Source organism: Lycium ferocissimum, chromosome 7, assembly GCF_029784015.1.
Source record: "Lycium ferocissimum isolate CSIRO_LF1 chromosome 7, AGI_CSIRO_Lferr_CH_V1, whole genome shotgun sequence".
Lineage (NCBI taxonomy): Eukaryota > Viridiplantae > Streptophyta > Magnoliopsida > Solanales > Solanaceae > Lycium > Lycium ferocissimum.
In genome coordinates, this window is record NC_081348.1 from 16836888 (window position 1) to 16858748 (window position 21861).

The window sequence follows — 21861 nt, forward strand, 5'->3', positions numbered from 1 at the left end:
TTTTTGGGTTTTATCCCTTTGAACATTCTTGGGTTCTATCTAGGACCATTACCCGCCCCCCTCGGTTCGATTTCACCGACTTACAATAAAACGACCTTTCGCCAAATCGGAGAGAATTAGGTTCTCACCGTACACATTTATCTTTTTACTCTTACTGTAATAATTTATAGCCCCAAAAATTTCTGCTATTATTTATTTTATACCACAAGTTTCAAAAGGCTTTCCTTATTTTTTTTAAACTTCGGATCCAGTCAAACACCCTCTTATAAAATGCGACAGGATATTGTTGTTATCTCCCTGAACTATAATTTTTTCTATCTAGAACTCTCATGCAATGTCAAGTAACACGGAGAGTGGTTTAATGGCTAGAAAATAGGTCAAAAAGAGCATTTACGTGGCGTTTTACATTCATTTTCTAAAAATTAATTATTTATTTTTATTTTTCCTTCTTCTGGTGAACTCAGTTAAAACGACGTAACCCATAACGCGCACAATATATATTTTAAGTATGTTTTATTATTCAAACTTTTCAATTGAGTTTATTAGTGAGTAAGTTTTATTCTAGTTTGCAATTAGGTTTGTTGTTATTGATTAATTTTTTATTTTACTGCGACTTTATAAATAGGAGTTTTTAACTAAATTTACTGTTATACTAAATTTTATTTGATTTTGGAAAAGAAGAAAAAGAAATTAATAAACCTAGAAAATTCAAGAAGAAAGAATAAATTAGAAAAAAATTGGTCTATGTTTTGATGTATAATTTTTTGGGTTAATTTTTTAGTAAAATTGCTATTTTATAGTTACTTTTTTAATTATTTTTTTTTGCGCGGATTGCCCTTCAAACGCGTTGGTCTTTAATTTTTGCCCCTCAAATTGTTGATCTTTAATTTTTTCCCTTCACCTAAAAAAGTGTCCAAAAATACCCCGAGGTTCTGGGTTCGAATCCCGACTCAGTGAAAGTTAGGCCTTATAAGGCCTAACTTAGTTATGTTGTAGTTCTTAGTTAGGCCTTATAAGGCATAACTTTTGTAGTTCTAAGTTATGCCTAAGGCAAAAGTTATGCCGGATAAGGGTTAAAGTTATGCCTTAAGATAGAAACTATGCCTTAAGACATATATTTTTATATAGAAAGTAACTATGCCTTTAGACATAAATTTCTATATAGAAACTATGACTTATGAATTTTTTTTTTTTTTAACTCTGCTAGGATTTTATAGAAGTTAGGCCTTAAGGCCTAACATTTGTCCGAATAGGCCTAATATGCTCCGAAATTCCGCCTTGCAATTTTTTTTTATAATTCGGGTTCGAACCCGTAATCTTAGGGGTATTTTTGGCCACTTAAAGTGCCAAGGCAAAAACAAAGACCATCAATTTGAGGGGCAAAAATTAAAGACCACCCCCGAATAAGAGCATTTGTGCGAATGACCCCTTTTTTATTGAGTTTACTGTTATAATAAAACATCGTGAGTTTTAACTAGAGCTTTTTTTTTAATTTTTTTTTTTATATTACTATTATTTCAAGGTTATGTGTTCCAACTAGTTTACTGTTATTAGCATAAGATGAGAGATTTGAAGAGGAAGAAAATGAATAAGAAAAAAAAGAAAGAAAAATAACAAATAAGAAATAAAAAAATGTAAAATGCCACATAGATGTTTTTTTCGCCTATTTTCTAGTTCCCACGTACTACAAAAAGAGCGAGGTTATTCTCCATGCCACTTGGCACTTTATGAGGTTCTTAAATGGAAAATGTTAAAATTCAGAGAATAACAACAACAACTCGACCCATTTGGCCATGAGAATTATTCATATTTTTTCTGGAATTTTTTTCATTTTATTTGAAAGTCAACATTTGGCCATAAAAATGTCAAATAGAGCTTGAGGTTGTATTCGGAATTTAGAAAACATCGAAAATCATATTTTTATTTTTTTCACTTTCAATACATTTAAACAACTAAATATTTTTTTACGAAAATTATAACACACAATTGCATCTTCAACTCCAACTTCAAAATTTCCAAATAAAGTGAAAAATATTTAGTAGACGTTTGGCCATAGAAACCAAAAACTTTTTGACTTTTTTTGGAGTTTTGGAGTTGGAGTTGGAGTTGTGTTTGGCCATAATTTTTGCTAATAGTATTTTTTTGTTGAAACGTACTTTTTCAACAAGGTTTTGGTTGTGAAAAATAAGTTTTTCTTGTTTTTCAAATTCCACATACAACTTCAAGTTGTATTTGGAATTTTCATGGCCAAACACTAATTTTTGGAAAAAGTAAAAAAAAAATCCGGAAAAAAGTGAATAATTCTTATGGCCAACAGTCCTTAGTTTATATGGCCAAACGCCTACTAAGTATTAAAGTAACAAAACATGGATAGTTCAGGGTTTTTTGAAGTGTTGACTCTTTACTAAATTATTCTTATTAAATATGCTTTGAAAATCTAAATTTCACTACTAGTAGCACCTAATGATAAGGGTAATATTGAAAGAAAATAATAAATTTCTCTTGATTTGTTAAAATAGACAAGTAACAAAGAAAATACCCCCTCCCCCCCACCCACACACACATATTTTAACCGTCGTTTTAGCTCTTTTCGGGCCCGTTAAGAAAAATTAGAAATACAAGGTAAGATTTTCTAAGTTGTCCCTAGTTTTGTTTTAGAATTGAGGTATTAAAGAGAACCACCTCGTTAATGCTATGGCTAACTTTAGTCTTGAATTCCTAAAATAATAATTATTTTGAGACAAATTTTTTTGACCTAAAGCAATTAAAGTGGCATGGGCACCTAAGTTACTTCGCAAGGTTTTAGCCTTTTCAGGAAATTTAAAAGGGAATTTGAATTTTAAACATCAAGTAGAAAAAAAAATTAAAGAAAAATTCCTCCGTCTAGCGGACAGGTATATGTTGCAAGTAAAAGAAAAGGGAAAATGCCTAAAATACACCCTAACGTTTGGCCGGATTATTTATAACACACTCAACCTTTACGGGTGACCCTTTACCCCCCTGCATATATTTTTAAAGCATTTCTTTGGTATTAGTCAAGTGAGTTGGATAACAATTCAAACACGTGCTGAACAAAAGGCCAAAAAGCAAAGGAGTCCGGTCATTTTCACTCTTCGAATAAAACAAAAAATTAAAATTTTCTCCTACACTCTTAATTTTTTTAATGGAGAAATAGTTGATTCTCTTTGACTTTGATCTTGTGAATCACTATATTCTTTCACAATCGAGTCTTGACTGATGCCGCGTTGGATTTTGGTTCAAAATTTTTAGATTAATGCCAAAGAAATGCTTTAAAAATAAATTCAGGGGGGATAATAGGTCACCCGTAAAGGTTGAGTGTGTTATAAATAATCCGACCAAATATTAGGGTGTATTTTAGGCATTTTCCCTAAAAGAAAACAAAGACTAAGAGAAAAATGGTATTTCATTCGTTTAAAATTTATATTTTAAATCCTGAATTAATATAGTGGTCAATATTTGTATATAGACTAACTCGTCCAAGAATGAGTATTTTAGAACGACTCCCAAATATCATAAGTTCCTGCATGAAGACTTGTTGAAGAGTCCCGCTAGCGAAAGGATGGGTGGTCTTATTATATGGCTAGACAAATTTTTCAATTTTTTTGCGAGGATTGTCCTTCATACGGACTGGTCTTTAATTTTTGTCCCTCAAATCGTTGGTCTTTAATTTTTGCCCCCGCTTCTCATTTAATAAAAATTTGTGGGCAAAAGAACCCTTATTCATCTGGGTTACAAATCGTAGATTTTGGGTTCGATCCCCAACGAAGTCAAAAAAATAAAATCGCAAGGCATAGTTTGTCGGACAAGGCAAAGTTTCTATAAACTTATGTCGAGCAAATTAGTTACCACACAACTTATGCCAGATAACTTAATCTCTATAGAGCTATGCCGGACAAGGCATATTTTCTATGTGACTTTGTCCGACAAAGCATGGTTTCTATGAAACTTTGCCTTGCGAAATTAGGTCATAAATCCGAATTTCTTTTTTTGTTTTGCGAAACTAGGTCATAGATGCGAATTTCTTTTTTTTTTTGTTTTATCGATGTCAGAGGTATTTTCGGTCACTTTTTTGTTACTTGAAGTGCCGAAGGGAAGAAATAAACGACCAGCGATTTGAGGGGAAAAATTTAAAGACCAACTCAAGATAGGGTCATTCGTGTGAATTGCCCCACTATTATCTCTTGAACTAACCTTTGAAGTTGAGTTAGACCTAATATTTATTTTTTAATATGGTTAGACCTAATATTTATTTTTTAATATGGTATTAGAGAGGACATATTTCGATTCTTAGTTTTCGGATTTTGGGCTCCATTATTATATTGTCCACGCTCCATATGTTCTGAACACGCAGGATGTTGAAAAGTCTCACATCGGTTGCTGAAGGGATGAATGATCACTTTATTTGGCTTGTACAATTCTCACCTCATTGTAGCTTTTAAAGTTGAGTTAGGGCCAAGATCAATTTATTCAACAAGACTAAATATAGAAGCACATATTCACACACAGACACATACAAGTGCTTTTTAGTACTTATGTTTTTCTCCTAATGCACTTCTCAGACCTTGACCAAGCATAAATTGTTGCTATAATATTGGTAAAACTGTTTTTTTAAAATTGATTAGTCAAACACAAATTATTACTCTTTAAAAGTAATTCTTGGAAAATACTTCTAACCAAAAACATTTTTAAAATAAGCAAGTTTTTAGAAGTTTGGTCAAACAGGTTATACATGTCCACCAAAGACGAGGTGCTCCCTAATTTTTTAGAAGGTTAAATGCATCGATAACCCCTTAAACTTGTCGATAATTTATACAAACATCGAACTATGACATGTTCCAATTGAGCACCTGAACACATGAGTAAGTGTTATTAGAAAATTTCGGCTCAAATTTTAGAAAAGATTCTGCACGTGTTCTCAAGCGATCATTAAGTAGATAAACTTACCACTTAAAATATAGGGAAAACGGTCAAAATGCCCCTCCACTTTGAGAAAAGGGCTAAAAATATCCTCCATTACAAATTTAGGTAAAAAAAACACCCCTCCCGTCATTAAAGTTTTCAAATATACCCCTGTCTTAACGGAAATTCCCAAAATACCCCAATTTAATTTTTAAACCCGCTCCACTTAAACCCGACCCAACTACATAAAAAAACCCATATGCTACCAACTTGTTCCCGAGTCCTACATCTGGAGCCACTAAGCACATGAGCGGGTAACCTATATGGGTTTTTTATTTAGTTGGGTGGGGTTTAAAATGAGCGTTTAAAAATAAAATCGAGTTATGTTGGGGATTTCCGTTAAGACAAGGGTATATTTGAAACTTTAATGACGGGAGGGATATTTTTTACCCAAATTTATAATGGAAGATATATTTAGCCCTTTTCTAAAGTAGAAGGGTATTTTTGACCCTTTTTCCTAAAATATATCACTTATTTAATTATACACATCAGAATCAATTGAAACGTGTCTGAGATTTTATAACTTATTAAAGCTAAATAGTTAGTACGTATAATAAAAGAATGTGACATATTTTAAGTGATTAACTATCTATACAACTTTATATTTGAGAACACACACAAAAATATATCTAAACACCACATAGGTAGTTCACCAGCAATTCATAATATACTATCGATGTGCAAAAAATCTCAATTGTATTTTATTGTTCCTCTCCAACTGGAAAAGCGAAACAAATTATCCTGTAATTAATTAGACAACATAGACAGGATACAAGTTTCATTAGTTAGCAAACTTAAGTGCTGAAGTAGGTAGAAATGATTGATGGAATATAAGTACAATTGATATTAAAGCTAATAATATCCAGTTCACCAATATATATATATATATATATATTAAAGCTCCTACCTGGAATTTTGAGATATTTGAAGGGTCCAATCGTGAAAATAAGTGAGTACTTCACTTGTATGTGGCATGCACCTCACAGTACTTCATATTGGTCTTTCATGTTATGGACAAAACTAAACACCTAATCCTCTTTACTTCATTCATTCTAAGTTTCTAATATATCTTGGCTTCTTCTGAATCACTAGTCTCCCCACCAAGTTTCCTCCTCAATAATCTCCAACCGAGTCCGGAACCAAAGTGACCCCACAAAAAACATTTTGAACCAAAATACCCCAACAAAAAAAAAAAGTTACATAACTTTTTTAACACAAGAAAAATCGACTAAAGCACTTACCCGTGACATAGCCGTTAAGTGCTTTAGCACAGTTTTTTACTGCACTAAACCAAAGTTTCTCTCACCTATAGCGCAGTAAAATACTGCACTATAGGAGTCCACCATTTTCCAAAAACAACCTCTTATTACATTTTCACTCTTTTTTACGTAGTTTAGCCGTATATTAATCATGCTTTGAGACTCCGGAACTTCAATATTTTATATAAAACCCTACTTATATTTGTGCAATTAATAAGGTAGGCTCAATACATTAAGGATACGCAAAAGTTTGGATTGTCGTTTTAATGGTTGAAAAGTGCTCGAAGTCCTTTTTTGTTTGAAGACTTGTAGTCATTAGGTTAACGTTATTTATCTTTTAGGGCTTCGTGTTATTTTTAAATTAATGCTTAACTTTATTTCGAATGTGTCACGTTTTTTTTTTAATTATCAATTTAGGATGTGAAACTATAAACAATAATAAAGACTAAGATAATATTTATAAATATGCAAAAAATATATAATATTTACGATAAACTGTACAACACTAATGTATATACACTATCGTGGATGGGTCCCACATGTGGTATGCCTGAGACTATCCTTAGGCCTAAGGCTCATACCATACCCACCGCCCTCGCCATCATCTCCATCGCCCTTTTTCCTCTTAATAACCGGGCACTCCAAGTCATGATCATCTCCTCTTCCCCTGGCCCGTGCGCCCTTGACTAGAATGTGCTTCTTCTTAGGATCTGGTCCCGCCAGCACGCGTAACCTCATGCCGACCCGGGTCCGGAAACTCGACCTCTTCCCTCGTCGTGAGTCACCACCGCAAGTGCCTTAGGATAAACCTGAAGAGTATATAATAATTAGTACCATTTCTTATTTATATTGAATACATTAACGTTTATTGAATAATCAAACCTGTGAGTCAACGGACGCCACTAAAAAGTGAAACTCCATTACACTATAGTGAAGTTTGAAATTCCTCTATCGATAAAGAAGCTCCATTACGCTATGGTGTGATGGAATTTAGAAAAGTGAAAACTTAATATATTTCTATTTCCAACTCAATTTTAAAGTAAAACTCCAAGCAACAAATTTATAGCAAGACTTGTTGGAACCAAGGAAGTTGCAGCTATAGGTAGTTAAAAAAAGGGTACCATGAATGAAATAATAATGTTCACATTATTTCACACATCAGCCGTGGTATATAGCTTTAGAACTCTCAATTCATTGTCATTGAGTTCAAAAGAGATACCATGAGTGAAATAAATTAGCCAAAGTCATAGATGAACCCCGAACTTATCCCGATTTTTCATTTATTTTAACCGAAACGTCACCATCCGACCTCGAACATAAGATAACCGTGCCATTTGAACCCTCGTGCCACTGGTACACCCGTGCAAAGCAAGTAATCGCTTTAAACAGAGTGAGAGGCCAAAATTTTTCTTTTAAAAAAAATTTTAATCATTAAAAATTAATTTTAACAAAAACTCTATATTAAAATCTATTTAAATAATTTAAAAAATGAAGAACCCAACCCATCCTCTCCGATAGCCCACTTTGCCACCGCAACTGCCGTCGCTGCTCCACTTCAAAATCTATTTAGACAAATCTCCGACAAAAAACGACACCATTTTTTTAATTATTTAAATAGATTTAAACTCTACAAGGCGGTGGTGGGGGCGGCGGAGGGCAAAGACAAAGTGGGCTATCGAGAGGATCAGATTTTTTTAAAACTATTTAAATAGATTTTTAAAATTAATTTTTCTAAAAATTAATTTTTTTGTTGACATGGCTTATTTTTATTGGTCTATTTTTCCATGTCACCGCAATTGATCGCACGCGTGTGTCCAACGCACGAGGGGTTTAAATGACACAATTATCTTATGTTCGAGGGTCCGCATGGTCAACGTTTTTGTCTAAATGAAAAATCGTGAAAAGCTGTTTGCGTCCATCTATTTCTTAAATTTATAGTACGGTTTATTATTATTTCACTTATGGATAGTTATTTCACTTATGGTACTTATTTCAAGCTCCATGAAAACCTTTGGAGTTTGAACTGCTGTAAGTTCAAATTCCATGGAGTTTAGTCCTTTATAAGTTTAAAGTTCAAGAATCGTTTTTGAAATTTTAAACTCTAGGAACTTTTCAAACTCCAGCACAATAAGTATAAATCAGATTTCAGAAGAAAATACTATATTTATGAAGAAAATCTACTCAAATTGAAGTAGGATAAGAAGGAAAAATAAGAAATTCTTTTTGACTAAAAACTGAATTTCTTTATTTCTTATTTAAACAATGCCTTATGTAATCCTACAAGTAGTAAAACTATTTTCATAAGTCTATCATCAGGGGCGGATCCACAGTGGTGAGTGGGGGTTCCTGAACCCATAACTTTTTCCGACACCTTGTAATTGTTTTGAAAAATATATTCGAGGTATAATAATAATTAGATGGTAACTCAGTAGCGATAATGGATGCTTGGCTTAGTGGCAAAGGTGGAGCGCATCCGCGCTAGAGATGCAGGATTCAGCCCCTCTTGTGGTGTTTTTAACTTATTGAAGCCATTTATGTATTTCACAAACTAAAACTCCCGAATCCGCCTCCGTCTATCATATGTATAGATTCCGATAACGTATGTAAAATTTTTAATAAGAGACTGTGACGTGATGGACACTTGATACTACTATATGTTAATTGCACTTGCTCTGTGATGATTGTGCCTTTTAATCCTTTCATAGAAGCACTAATTTGCAAGTTTTCGCATATTAAATGACAAAATAATTGCTATGAAAATACAAGTCAGAGGCTATTTCCTTTTTTCCTCTGCACCTTGTACTTGAAATGATTCAAATAAATCAACCTATGCATACAACATTGTCGTACTTTTTGTAGTCCAAGTGAGCTTTGCAGTAAAACAGAAAAATTCACTTATTTCTGTACTGACTTTCTTTTACTTAATTTTCATAGACTTGTGGAAATTTCTTAATCTTTTTAATAAAATTGCTTGATTATTAGTACCATTTATTTATTATTTTATAATATGGTTTGCAAAATGTCAAGGAATCACTATTAAACAACATATAATACTCCCCTCCGGTCCATATTATATGGATATTTTATCTTTTACATTTAGTCCAAAATAATTTTTTTTTTTTACATAATCAAGAAAATATTAATTTTTTTTCTTCCGATTTTACTCTTAGTTAGATAAGTGATATTTTAACTAAGTGAATTTTTTCATAACCAAAAAACATATTAAATTAGTAAGTACTATTTAATTAATATAATTAATAAAAACACTTTTAACTTTTTAGGAGTTAATAGTTTCTTAAAGAGTCATATAATATGGACATGATTGAGAGTAGTTTAATACCAAGATGATGCTATAAATGATAATTTATTAAAGTAAAAAAGAAGGAAAGAGCTACCCTTGGCAAACCCAAAGTTCAATAATCAAAAAAAGAAAAAGAAAATAAAAAGTAGTAGTACTCCATAAGACAAAAGGACATAAATGGTCCCTTAACTATGAGAGTAAGTTCAAAATAATCCCTTAACTATGCACTTAACAGTTTTGGTCCTTTAAGTTTGCTACAAGTTAACAAAAATGATCTCTTAACTGTGAGAGTTGGTTAAAAATAGCCCCTTAAGTATGCACTTAACAGTTTTGTTCCTTTAAGTTAGCCAAAAGTTAACACTTTTAGTGTCTGACAAAATATTCATCGAACTCTGTTTGTTAAATTTGACAAGAACTATGAAAAAAAAATTAGTGAGAACTCACATTTAGAGGTACACATTACTAAATAAAAAACCAAATACATCGGGACAAAACCAACAGACGTTAGTCCGTTATAGGAAAAATTCAACAGACTTGATAATGTCGAGAAAAATAGTGTACCTTAACACAAAGAGATTTCGGAATGACTTTGTCGATTAAAACCGAAGGAGTCCATTGGCTAAGTAAAATACACTTCCTAGCCTATTTTGAACTTATAAACATACCTATTCTTTCCTTCACTATAAACTTTATCTGTTGTACTATAGAGCTTGTATTCACATTTAGTTCTCTAAAAGATTTTCCAATTCCTGGCCTGCCAGGTGAAGTATACCAATGCACCATGCATAGCAGCCAGCACTGACTTCTTCATGTTGCACCATTGCTTCTGCTTAATATAGCTCAAAGTGAGTCTTGTCTCCAGTTAAGGCATTTGCAACCCCAACCACCGCATGAGTTCACTCCAGACTGCTTTTTCCCATTCACAATCAACAAATAAAATGTTTAGCATCCTCCATTTCCTCCCGTTCACACAACACACAGCCTGCATTATCACACTGCATTCCCATACCCACCATCCTGTCTTTAGTCAACAGTGTCCTATGATAAGCTAACCATAGGATAAACCTTGTTTTGGCAGTAACATTTTGCTCCATATGAGCTCATGTGACTTAATGATTGTCCCATGTCCTAGCAATGCTAGATAAATCGGAGTAACAGAGTACTTACCATTGGCAGTTAAAGTGTACCTATCATTACTATACTAGTGTTGCATCCCCATTCTGATCTTATTAAATTCTTCCAATACCAACTACAATTTCGAGATGGGACATGAGTCCAAAAATCCTCATTAGGTTGCAAATAGATGAATCCACCTAACCCATAATAACTCTTTGTTTGTTACCAATAACCAAATTAGTTTACCAACAGAGGCCAAATTCCAGATCTTGCAGCTTCTAACATTGAGGCCTCCTTCCTTTTTTGGTGTGCATATTGTCTCCCAAGCTACCAAAGCCATCGTCTTTGTTTCCTCATTACTTCCCCACAGGAATTCTCTGCATTTCTTGTCCACCGCCTTCAACACACTTTGAGGTAAAATGAAGAAACCCCCCCAAAAGTTGTGAAGTGAAAACAAGATGGAGTTTATTACCTGCAACTTCCCAGCATAAGAGAGATGTCTGGTTGATACAACTCTGATTTTCTCAGTGATCTTCATAACTAGTTGATGACAATCCAATTTATTCCACTTCTTTGGTGACAAAGGAAGCCCCAAATATTTCATAGGGAAAGTCCCCACATTAAACTCTGTAAGTGCCAATAGTCTAGTCTTTGTCTCATCATCCACACTAGTCATATAGATACTGGACTTATCAGAGTTAGCATTCAAACCTGTTACATCAGAAAAATGTTTCAAAGCTTCCATTATTCTCTGCACGGAGATCACTGTACCATTACAAAAGATCATGTACAAAGGTGAGATGAGTGAGCTGCACATCTTTACACATACGATGGTACCTAAAGTCAGGTAGCTGACTCATTTGCTTCAAGACCCTCCTCAAATATTCCATGGTCAGGACAAACAACAATGGGAATAATGGATCCCCCTGTCTCAACCCCCTTCTTCCTTCAAAGTACCCACAACTATCACCTTTTACTTGTAAATATCTTTTTTACATAATCAAGAAAGATAGTTTTTTTTTTCTTCAATTTTACTTTTAATTAAGTACTATTAAATTGGTCCGGTTCAAAATAAGTGTCCACTTAGCCTTTAGCACACCCCTTAAAAATATTCTAACTCCGAGAGGAAAATAAGTATTTTGACTAAACTACCCTAGATTAAATACTATCTAGTTAATATATTTTCTTGATTACATAAAGACTCACTTATTTAAATAGGGTAAGTTTTGAAGAAAATAATTAATTCATTTTTGATTATGTAAGTACACTTATTTTGAACTAAAATAAAAAGGCTAAGGGTGTGTTTGGTATGGAAGAAAACATTTTCCGGAAAATGTTTTTCATTTTCTCATGTTCGTTTGGTAAAAAATTTTGGAAAAATTTTCTTTAGGAAAACAAATTCCTCAAAAATGGGGAAAATGATTTCTCTAAAAAAAGTAGGAAAAATATGTCCACAAGTACATTTCACCAACCACCCTACCACCACCCAACCCAACCCCAACCACTCCCACCACCCCACCCCACCCCCACCCACCACCCCCCGCTACCTAAACACACGCTCCCCCCACCAAAAAAAATTAATTTTGTTTTTTCAAAAAAAGTTTTGAATTTGTTTTTTTTTTTTTGATTTTTTGCACCACCCACCCCCACTCCCGACTACCAAATCCCAACCACTCCCGCAACCCATGCACCACCCACCAAACCCCAACCACTCCCGCAACCCATGCACCACCCACCAAACCCCAACCACTCCTGCAACCTATGCACCAACCCCTATTTTTTTTTAATTTTTTTACTGGTTTTATACGCACCCACATCCCTCCACCTACCCCCACCCCCGCCCCCGCCCACCCCTAATTTTTTTTTTTAAAATTTTTTCTTTTTTTCTACACCACCACATCCCTCCACCCCCAACACCCCACCACCCCCTCTAATTTTTTTTTTAAAAAAGTTTTGAAAAGTTTTTTTTTTAATTCTCTACACCCACCCCCCGCACGCACCCCCTACCCGCATCCCGAATTTTCTACTTCCTATTTAATTTTACCTTTATTAAAAAATTATAAAAAGTTGAAAGTCTGTGTGGTTAAAAAATTAATTTTTTTGCAGGGGTGGGGGGAGGGTGGGCTTGTGGTGGTGTAGAAAATCCAGAAAAGAAAATGAAAAACTTCAAAAAAAAAAATTTGGGGGGGGGGGGTGGGGTTTGGCGTGGTATGGCAAGTGCGGGGATGTGGTGGTGTAGAAAATCCAGGAAAAAAAAATTAAAAACTTCAATTTTTTTTTGCGGGGGTGGGGGAGTGGGGGGAGGGTGGGTGTGGTATGGGGTGGTGGGGTTGGTGGGGGCTTGGTAGTTATTTTCGGAAAATGTTTCTAATCAACGAACAATTTAAAAAATAAGTAGAAATTTACTTATTTTTCAAGAATACTTTTTCCAGAAAAACATTTTCCTTGAAAAACATTTTTCTCCATACTGAACACACCCTAAGTGGACACTTATTATAAACCGGAATGAATGCTATTTAATAAAAACAATTAATAAAAATATTTGTTACTTTTTTAGGGATTAATAATTTCTTAGATAACGTGCCCAAGCAAAAACCATATAATGTGGACATGACCGAGTAGTTTGATGCCAAGATGATAGGTGCTAAACGATAATTTTTGAAGCGAAAAAAGAAAAAAGAGCTACCCTTCCCAAACCCAAAGTACTCCATAAGCTAAACCCAACGAAAACATAATAAAGAAGAAAAGCCAAATAAAGTTGGCGGCAGACGCTTTCTATCATCCGTCCACGGTGGCATTCATTCCAATTTCAAATTCATCTCTGTAAACAATAAACAAATATCCATGTTCATTACAACTCTAGCAACAAAAATGGTTGTAATAGTTTTGTGAGAGTTCGAAAATCTCTGTCATTAAAAATGTTCAGACTTCAGTTAAATCACCACTTCCTATATTGGTACAAATGTATTATTATACCTTTTAATATTTTCCAGAACCCAATTACAATGGGTGTTGTTTTCTTGTTTTAATATGCTGAAGTAGTCGACATTATAGCTTTTAATTACACCGGCTAAAACTGTTGCAAATGTTATTATACTATCATCTGGACATGAATTTGTATGTGAGTACTGTTTAATTCAGATTGATTAAGCTCAATATTTTGTTTGATGATATATAGAGGTGAATGGGTGTACTGGCAAAATGGGGAGGGCAGTTCTTGAAGCATCAATCTCTGCGGGACTTCAACCCGTGTCTGTATGTTTTAGTGGTCCAGAAGATGAAGGAAAAACTGTGGAAGCGGGTGGAAAAGAGATAACTGTGCATGGTCCTTCAGATAGAGAAAACATCCTGTCCTCTGTTTTTGAGGAACACCCGAATCTAATTGTAGTGGACTATACAGTGCCTGCTGCTGTGAATGGTAAGATAAAGAGTCAAAAGTTTACATTTTTATGCCAATGACATTCAATTCAGTTTCAATCTGCTGAATTCTGTCACTTGCAATTTCTTCAACACATGTATTGATCTTATTGTTTTGATATACCATGTTTGATGCCATGATACTTCATCTGTAATTAAGGTCAATTATTCTATATGAACTACTTTAGACCTTCGGAATCATTGATGATGAAAATAAAAGGAAATAAGGATCAAACAATCTAACGGTCCTATTGAAGAAAGAACATATTCTACTGCTGTGGTAAGTTCTATCTGAAATTTGAGGGGCTTTATTACTTATAAATGTTGTTTCGTTATTAATGGTGTGGAATCACTATCTTGATGGAAGCATATCCACGTGTTATCATAGACAAGCAACATTGCCCCTTGGGCTTTGGTCTAGTGGCTAGATTCATCACTTGAGTGTTGGTTAGGCACACATCACAGCTTTGAACCCTGTCGTAGTCAAAAGCATGCTATTTAAGTGGAGAAAGGTAGAGGGGCAACTCCATTATCCACCGTGTTCCAAACCGTGCTCTACTAGACTCAGGGATTTCTCGTTTATCAAAGAAAAAAAAGAAAAAGAAAAAATGGTTAGCAACATTGGTTGACCTTATCACAAGAAGCAAGTCCAGAGTATCCTTGGAAGTATGCTTTTGAAGAGATAATCAGTCTTAAATTTGGAATGGAGGAATCACAATCTTGAGACAAATTCATATACAAGAACGTTAGCCCTATCTTTGCAGTGGCAAGAATAGGTGAAGGAGAGGGACAGACTGATGTGGACAAGAGCGGAAACAAGAAATTAGTGTATCTACTCAGCGGGTACAGAGAATGCTTTGGAGAGCAAAAGCCCCAGCAAAGATGTTGTTTTTAGTGGCTACCTTTTGCATGAGGCATGTCTAATAGTACGAAAAAACTTGCACAGAAGATGGGGTTTTCTTTTTTTCTTTTTGTGAAGGTCCTGCTGGATCTGTATGATATATCCTGCTACATTGTAACTTGGCAAACTGTGCCTATGCTTTGGAACCTTTATGGTAATCAGTGAATGATGCTTGGAAGCAAGCAGTGACTAGCCATCAGAAGCTAAGGATTATAGCAGACAGGGATAACCATTCCTTTATGAATATTATGGGCAATTTTGTTAGAAAGAAACCACAGTTGTGTTAATGTCAAAAAAAAAAAAGAAACCACAGTTGTGTTGAGAGTAAAACATATAATATTTCTCTTGTAAAGTGTAGATTTCCTTGGTGTATGGGGAAGTTTTCTAATGATTTTATAAAATGCTGAACCTTAAAGATTTGTCTACACACTCAGAGGACGAGCCCAGCTCTTTTGTATAGATAGTTAGATACAATCATTCTTGATGCTGAGGTTCTTATAAATAAAATTTACCAGTATAGGTAGGTTCCTGTGATATCTATTACACATTTCTTTAGTGGAGGGTAGAAGAGGGTGTGGAATGAGGTATAAAATACGAAAGCACCAAAATGATATCTATTGCATTCTTTGCTAGAGATTTTATTGACGCAGCCATTGTACTTTCCTTATTGCCACTATGAACTTGCAGATAATGCTGAATTATACAGCAAAGTTGGAGTGCCTTTTCTAATGGGAACAACTGGTGGAGATAGGGAGAAGCTGTACAAAACAGTGGCAGACTCAAAAGTTTATGCTGTGATCTCCCCACAAATGGGAAAGCAGGTTTAGACATTTTTGTGTTTCTATTTTTTTAATAGTACACCAAACTTTAATTTAACAGGAATACTACCTGTGTGTTTGCCTCTGTTTAGGTGGTAGCTTTTCTCGCAGCCATAGAAATCATGGCAGAACAATTTCCTGGAGCTTTCTCTGGGTACAGTTTACAGGTTTGTCTCCATTGATTTCCAACGCATATTCAGTATATGAGGTTTTAAAATGATATTTGTCTAATTCTTTTCATCTGGAGATTTGCAAATTGAGACCCGAATGGCATCTTGGCTTTTGAATTTAATGCTGCTATAGAAAATGTTAAAGCTATTGGGAATTACTTTCTGAAGATCACTGCCCCAATTAAGAACTGGAATTGATTTGAAGTGCTCTACAAAATTAGTTTTACGGAAGACAGCAGAATTGGACTAGTGATTAAGCAGTAAATAACTGTATCCAATTTTGCATCTTCCACTATTATCCATCTTCATATTACATGTTCTATGGATGAATTTAGGCTTAAGATATATATATATATATATATGTGTGTGTGTGTGTGTGTGTGTGTGTGTATGAGAACAAGCAGCAGTAGTGTCGGGTATACATGAATTGCTGTATTTGGACTTTCGTGTCCATATTGTGGCTGGATATCTAAAGGGACAAATGGAACCACCAGTTGTTGCTTCGTGTGTGATTGGGCCACTAGGTCGCTGATGTCGTTTTTTCATCTTGACTGCATCTTGACTGCTGGGCGATTAAAATCTTTAGCAGCTGATCCTTTTACAATCCGGGTTTTGGTTTGCCATTTACAATTCATGGATGGAGAGAGATAGGCAGATCATTAAGGGGTCTGAAATAACTTGTGGCTGAACATCAAAATAGTCTTTTCAGCTTCATCTTCAAATTTTTTTTCAGCTTCAACCAAATATTTTCCAAACGCCTACTAGATCATTTAGTACCCACCAGATGTCTTGCCTGTGTTTTAGGTTACTATTTGAATGCTCCTGGATTAGACAGAGCAATTTAAAGACTCTGTCTTTGTGAAGTTGAGAAGATATTCAAGCCAATTCCTACTCAAAAGAGTTTGAGTGTGATTGGGATTTAGATAAAAGGATTAGACCTAGTAGTATAATTACATGCTATCTAGGATTTATTAGGACGAAACATAGAACCTAAGAGTATTCAATCTTGTAACTTATTTCTCCCTTGATATTAATAGTGCGGCCTTCTCGGTGGACTGGGATCACATCGATCCGAACCACGTTAATTACTTTGTGTTTTTATCATTTTCGCGCTAACAATTGGTATCGAGCCTACGGTCGTGAGATACAGGAGACGATAGACCCCATGCCTACTCCATGTAAGTTTGAGGTAGCGAATTTTGATGGGCGAAGTAATAATCTCAACATACGGATGATCGAGATCACGGCGTTTTACGGAGAGAAGGATCAGTCTATGCTTTGGACGACTCGTATCCCGAAAATACAAAGAGGCCGAGAAGCAGAAGATTGAGATGGATGCATTTAGCGCAATTCAATTATCTTTATCAGACAGCGTGTTATGTGAAGTTAGTACTGAGAAAACAACTGCGAGTTTGTGGAAGAAACTTAAAGATCTACCAAGAAATCGGTAACAACTAGAATGTTGTTAAGCGGCGTTTACACGCCCCGAAGATGAAAACGTATAACTTTACGGGATTATCTTGATGCGTTTTAATAAATTGGCTATGGATCTTACTCATGCCGATATTAAAGTGGGAGATGAAGAACTAGCGTGCGCTCCTACGTTTTCATTATCAGGCGTACTAAGATGTAGTTAATTGATGATGTACGGTAAGGAGGTGGTCCACGCCTTCTGAGATGGTAAGACATGCGTTGAATTCGGATGAATTAAGAAACCATATCAACAATAGTGAGAAAGAGGACCGCTGGTGAGGGTTTGACGGTTAGAGGTCGCTCGAGCCAAAGAGAGAGGTAAATTAGTAGCTAGGTCAAAGTACGAAAAGGGTGAATAGGAAGGATCTTTGAATGTTGGGGTTGTAATCAAAGAGATCCGCTTTTGAGAGGGATTGCCCCGGCAAGAAGATTGATAAAACAACGACGGTCGTACGGTTTAGGTAGCTTAGGCTTGTCCCCAGAAGATTATGTGCTAGCTGCCCACGAGATGGCGTTGATTCCTGTAGTGGATTTTAGATTCAGCTTGTACCTTTCACATGTCTTGGAAAAGATTGGTTTACTAGGCTAGAGCGACGAGTGGGAATGTACTTATGGGTAAAGATGTAGTATGTGAAATAGCGGAGACATTGGTTCGGCCCGCTATACGGTGTCATAGACGGACATCGTAAGAACATTGTCTAATGTTCGACATGTTCACGATGAAAAAAAAGAATCGATCTCTCTTGGTACTTTTGATAAGCTCGGATACAAACGTGCGGGTGAAGGTGGAATTTGCGAGGTGACCGAAAGGGTTCCTCGAGTCGTATTAAAGGCAAAGCTGGAGGGTGGTCTTTATGTACTTATGGGCGACACCGTTCTAGGTGCGCGAATGCTTATGACACTGGAGTTATCAGATGATGACAAGAGCTAAGATGTGGAATATGAGATTAGGAGGTCACGCTGAGCGAAGGGGTTGGCAATTTTGGCAACCGAAACCTTTTGAAAAGGTGAGAAGATTAGTACACTTGATTTTTGTAAGCATTGTGTTAGAAAAACGCGGGTCGAGGAACTTTAGCACGGGCAAAAACCTGCGGGTATCACTACACGTTCATTAGATTTTATGGGTCCATCTCGGAGTTCCATTCGAGGGTGGAAGAGGTATTTTCTTACTTTTGTTGATGATTTTTCATGCAAGGTTTAGGGTATCTTGCATCTTAAAGGCTAAAAGTGATGTCTTTGAGAATTTCAAAAAGCGGAAGACATTAATTGAAAATTAGTGTGACGGAAAAGATTAAGTGTCTTGAACGGATAATGGCTTGAGTTTTGCGATGAAGAGTTTGACAGATTTCTAAGTTTAAGGCGGGTGTATTGAGACATAGAAGGCATTGGGTATACCACAACGAATGGAGTAGGCTTAAAGGATGGCAACTGCTCTTCTTGAGAAACACGATGTATGCTCTAATTCCAAGCGTGTCGGGCGAGTTAGGCGGAAGCAAGATCATCGCTTGTTATGTTGTTAATCATTCTCCGGCGTCGGCGGTAAACGAAAACTCGAATGAGGTATGGTCAGGTAAACCGTCTGATTACTCGTACTTAAGAATCTTTGAATGTCATGCATATTATCATGTAAAAGTGATGGAAAACTAGAACCTAGAGCTCGAAAAGGTTTATTTATGGGATATGCTGAAGGGGTAAAAGGATATAAAATATGGAGTTTAGATCCTCTTAAGTTTGTAATCGGTAGAGATGTTACTTTTGATGAGGCCTACATGCTTGATCCTGGAAAGAATTCTATTGAGTTTGCGGGGACGAAGGGAAAAGCCCAACGAAACGGTGGAGGAAAATGTGAAACTCGCGGCAGGGGAGGATCAAGTGATTCGAAGCGGAGTCGGATAATGAAAAAGCTCTGCTGATGGTACACAGTTAACCATACAAGATAACTACTGAAGGGACAAACGAACTGCGGCTTAATCCAAAATATTATCCTACAAACAGCTTGCAAGCTAATCTTGTGGCCTATGCGTTAGCTATCACGAGGAGAAATAAAGGATACGAACCCTCGAAATTTATCTGGTACTATGTGTGGTGGTGATCAATGGCGTTTAGCCGTAGCGCATCAAGAGATGGAGTTCTGCACGGGGCCGCATACGTGGGATTTAAGTAGTTCACTAAAGGGAAGAGAACTGTCAAAATGAAACTTTAGAAAAAAGGATGGCGTTTTGGGTGTAGAAGATGCTAGATACAAAGCGAGATTAGGTCGGCAAGGGCTTTTTACGGGCGAAGGAAATCAACTACAATGAGATTTTCTCGCCGGTCGTGAACGCATGCTTCAATTCGTTTGTTACTAGCTTTGGTTGCCCATTATGACTTGAAGCTTTATCGGCTTGATGTCAAGACACGTGCTTACATGAGTGAACTTGAAGAGGTGATCTTCGTGAATCGGCAGAGAGTTTCCTTATTGAGGAAAAAAGACCCTGTGTTTGTCATTTGAAAAAATCTTTATACGGTTTGAAACGATCCATACCATTGATGAAATAAGAGATTTGATACGCTCATGATTACTAAGGTTTCTCGAAGTGCATTTGATAGCTACGTGTATCATGGCATTCAGTAATTCAAATATTTATTCTTTGTTATATGTTGATGATATGCTTATTGTCGCTAATAGTATGACGAGAGATAAATGATTTGAAGAAAGCTGATTAGGTAAGGAGTTTGACACGAAAGATTTAGGTGAAGGCTAAGAAAATCCTTGAACGCAGATTCACGAAAGAACGGTGAGGTACATCTCACGCTTAAAAGTATATGAGAAGGTAGTTAAGAGGTTTGGCATGAATAAATGTAAACCCGTTATTTTCATAAATGTATGACATTCAGACTTCTTCTTTGATGGCAGCATATGATGAAAAGGAAAGTGTGATACATGTCAAAGTTTCTTATTCTGGTGTAGTTGGTAGCATTATGCGTATGGTTTGCGCTCGGCACGATATTGCTGGCAGTAGGTGTGGTAAGTCGATTCATGTCTTGTCCGGGTAAGACACATTGGGAGACGATTAAGTGGATATTGAGATATCTTAAAAGGTTAGCCGAATATTGGTCTAACTTTTTGTAAGATGAGAAATAGAGAACTCGGTCCTCTTGGTTATGTGGATTTTGGATGCCATGGTGAGGTGATCTTGATAGAAAGGAGATCAGCTACGGGCTATGTCTTTACTCTTGTAGGTAGTGCCGTAAGTTGGAAGGCACTCTCGGTCTATAGTTGCTTTGTCCACAGTGAATAGCGACGAAGCGATAAGGAGGCTATATGGTTGAAAGGTTTGAGTGTCGAAGTGAGTAGGGTTGTGTGAACCAACTCACAGAAAGTGTGATAGCCAGAGTGCTATTCACTTGATAAAAAATCATAGATTTCATGATGGCACCAAACATATTGATATCAGATTCCATTTTATTCGTGATGTTGTTAAGGTCTTGAAGGTTGACTAAAGGGACAACGCAACGGATATGTTGACGAGGTGGTTCCTGCGTCGAGTTCGGTCATTATATGAATTTGGCAGGAGTTAAAATCGTGATGCGTCGGGATGGAAAGAACGGCGGGCAAGGTAGAGGCACTAGTATGTACAAGGTTTCGATTAGTGTCTCTTGTTTCCTACACGGAGTTAGCTCACGTAGGCTTCGGGAACATTGGATTGAATGACGTTCGTATAAAACTCGAAATTCATCTCGAGTGGAATTGTGAAGTTGAGAAGATATTGACCAATTCTACTCAAAAGAGGAAAGAAATAAGAAACTTTTTTTCTTTGTTTGGTTTTAAAATTAACTTGATTGGGATTTAGATCCTTTCTAGGAAAGGATTAGACCTAATAGTATAAATACATGCTAGCTATGATTTATTAGGGCTTGACTTATTAAAACATAAGAGTATATTAAATCTTATATTTACTTTCTCCCTTGATATTAGCTAAGTGCCGGTCATTACTCAGTGGACTAGGATGTTGATCAAACGCGTTAATTCTTTTTTGTGTTTTTATCGTTCCTTCTTATTTTCTTGGGGTTGGTTCTTTATTATTTTCTGCTTCGGATTTGACATAGAGAGGACAAACCTCATGTAAATATTGAAATGGTCCTAAAAGAATGATTGGAGTTCTGACTCTGTCTGATTGTGCTGTTTAACAATAGAATATTTATATCTAATTAGGCAAATCTGGGTATCCAACCACATATATGAAGTACATGCTCATTTCCACATGTATTTATCATTTCATAGTGCATTTTGTTTTCTTCTTTGCTTACCCTCTGTGTTCCTTGTTACTGATCCTCTTGCAGTCTTATTCATCTCAACGCGTTAACAGAATATTCAGTTTGAGTTTATAGTATGCAGTGTTTGAAGTCTGAATTTTGACTCTCTTTATCAAATTATAAGGTGATG

At 35.8% G+C, this 21861-nt stretch overlaps 1 protein-coding gene across 1 annotated transcript in view; it reads left to right on the forward strand.

Annotated features, from left to right (window-relative positions):
- Window positions 1–13499: 13499 nt before the first annotated feature.
- LOC132061974 (4-hydroxy-tetrahydrodipicolinate reductase 1, chloroplastic-like) overlaps window positions 13500–21861 on the forward strand; it is a gene marked incomplete at its 5' end in the record, with an annotated part of 43417 nt that continues 35055 nt past the window's right edge. The window contains 3 exon segments of the mRNA XM_059454642.1: window positions 13500–13557; window positions 13560–13612; window positions 13837–14074. Coding sequence (XP_059310625.1) covers window positions 13500–13557; window positions 13560–13612; window positions 13837–14074 — 349 coding nt within the window.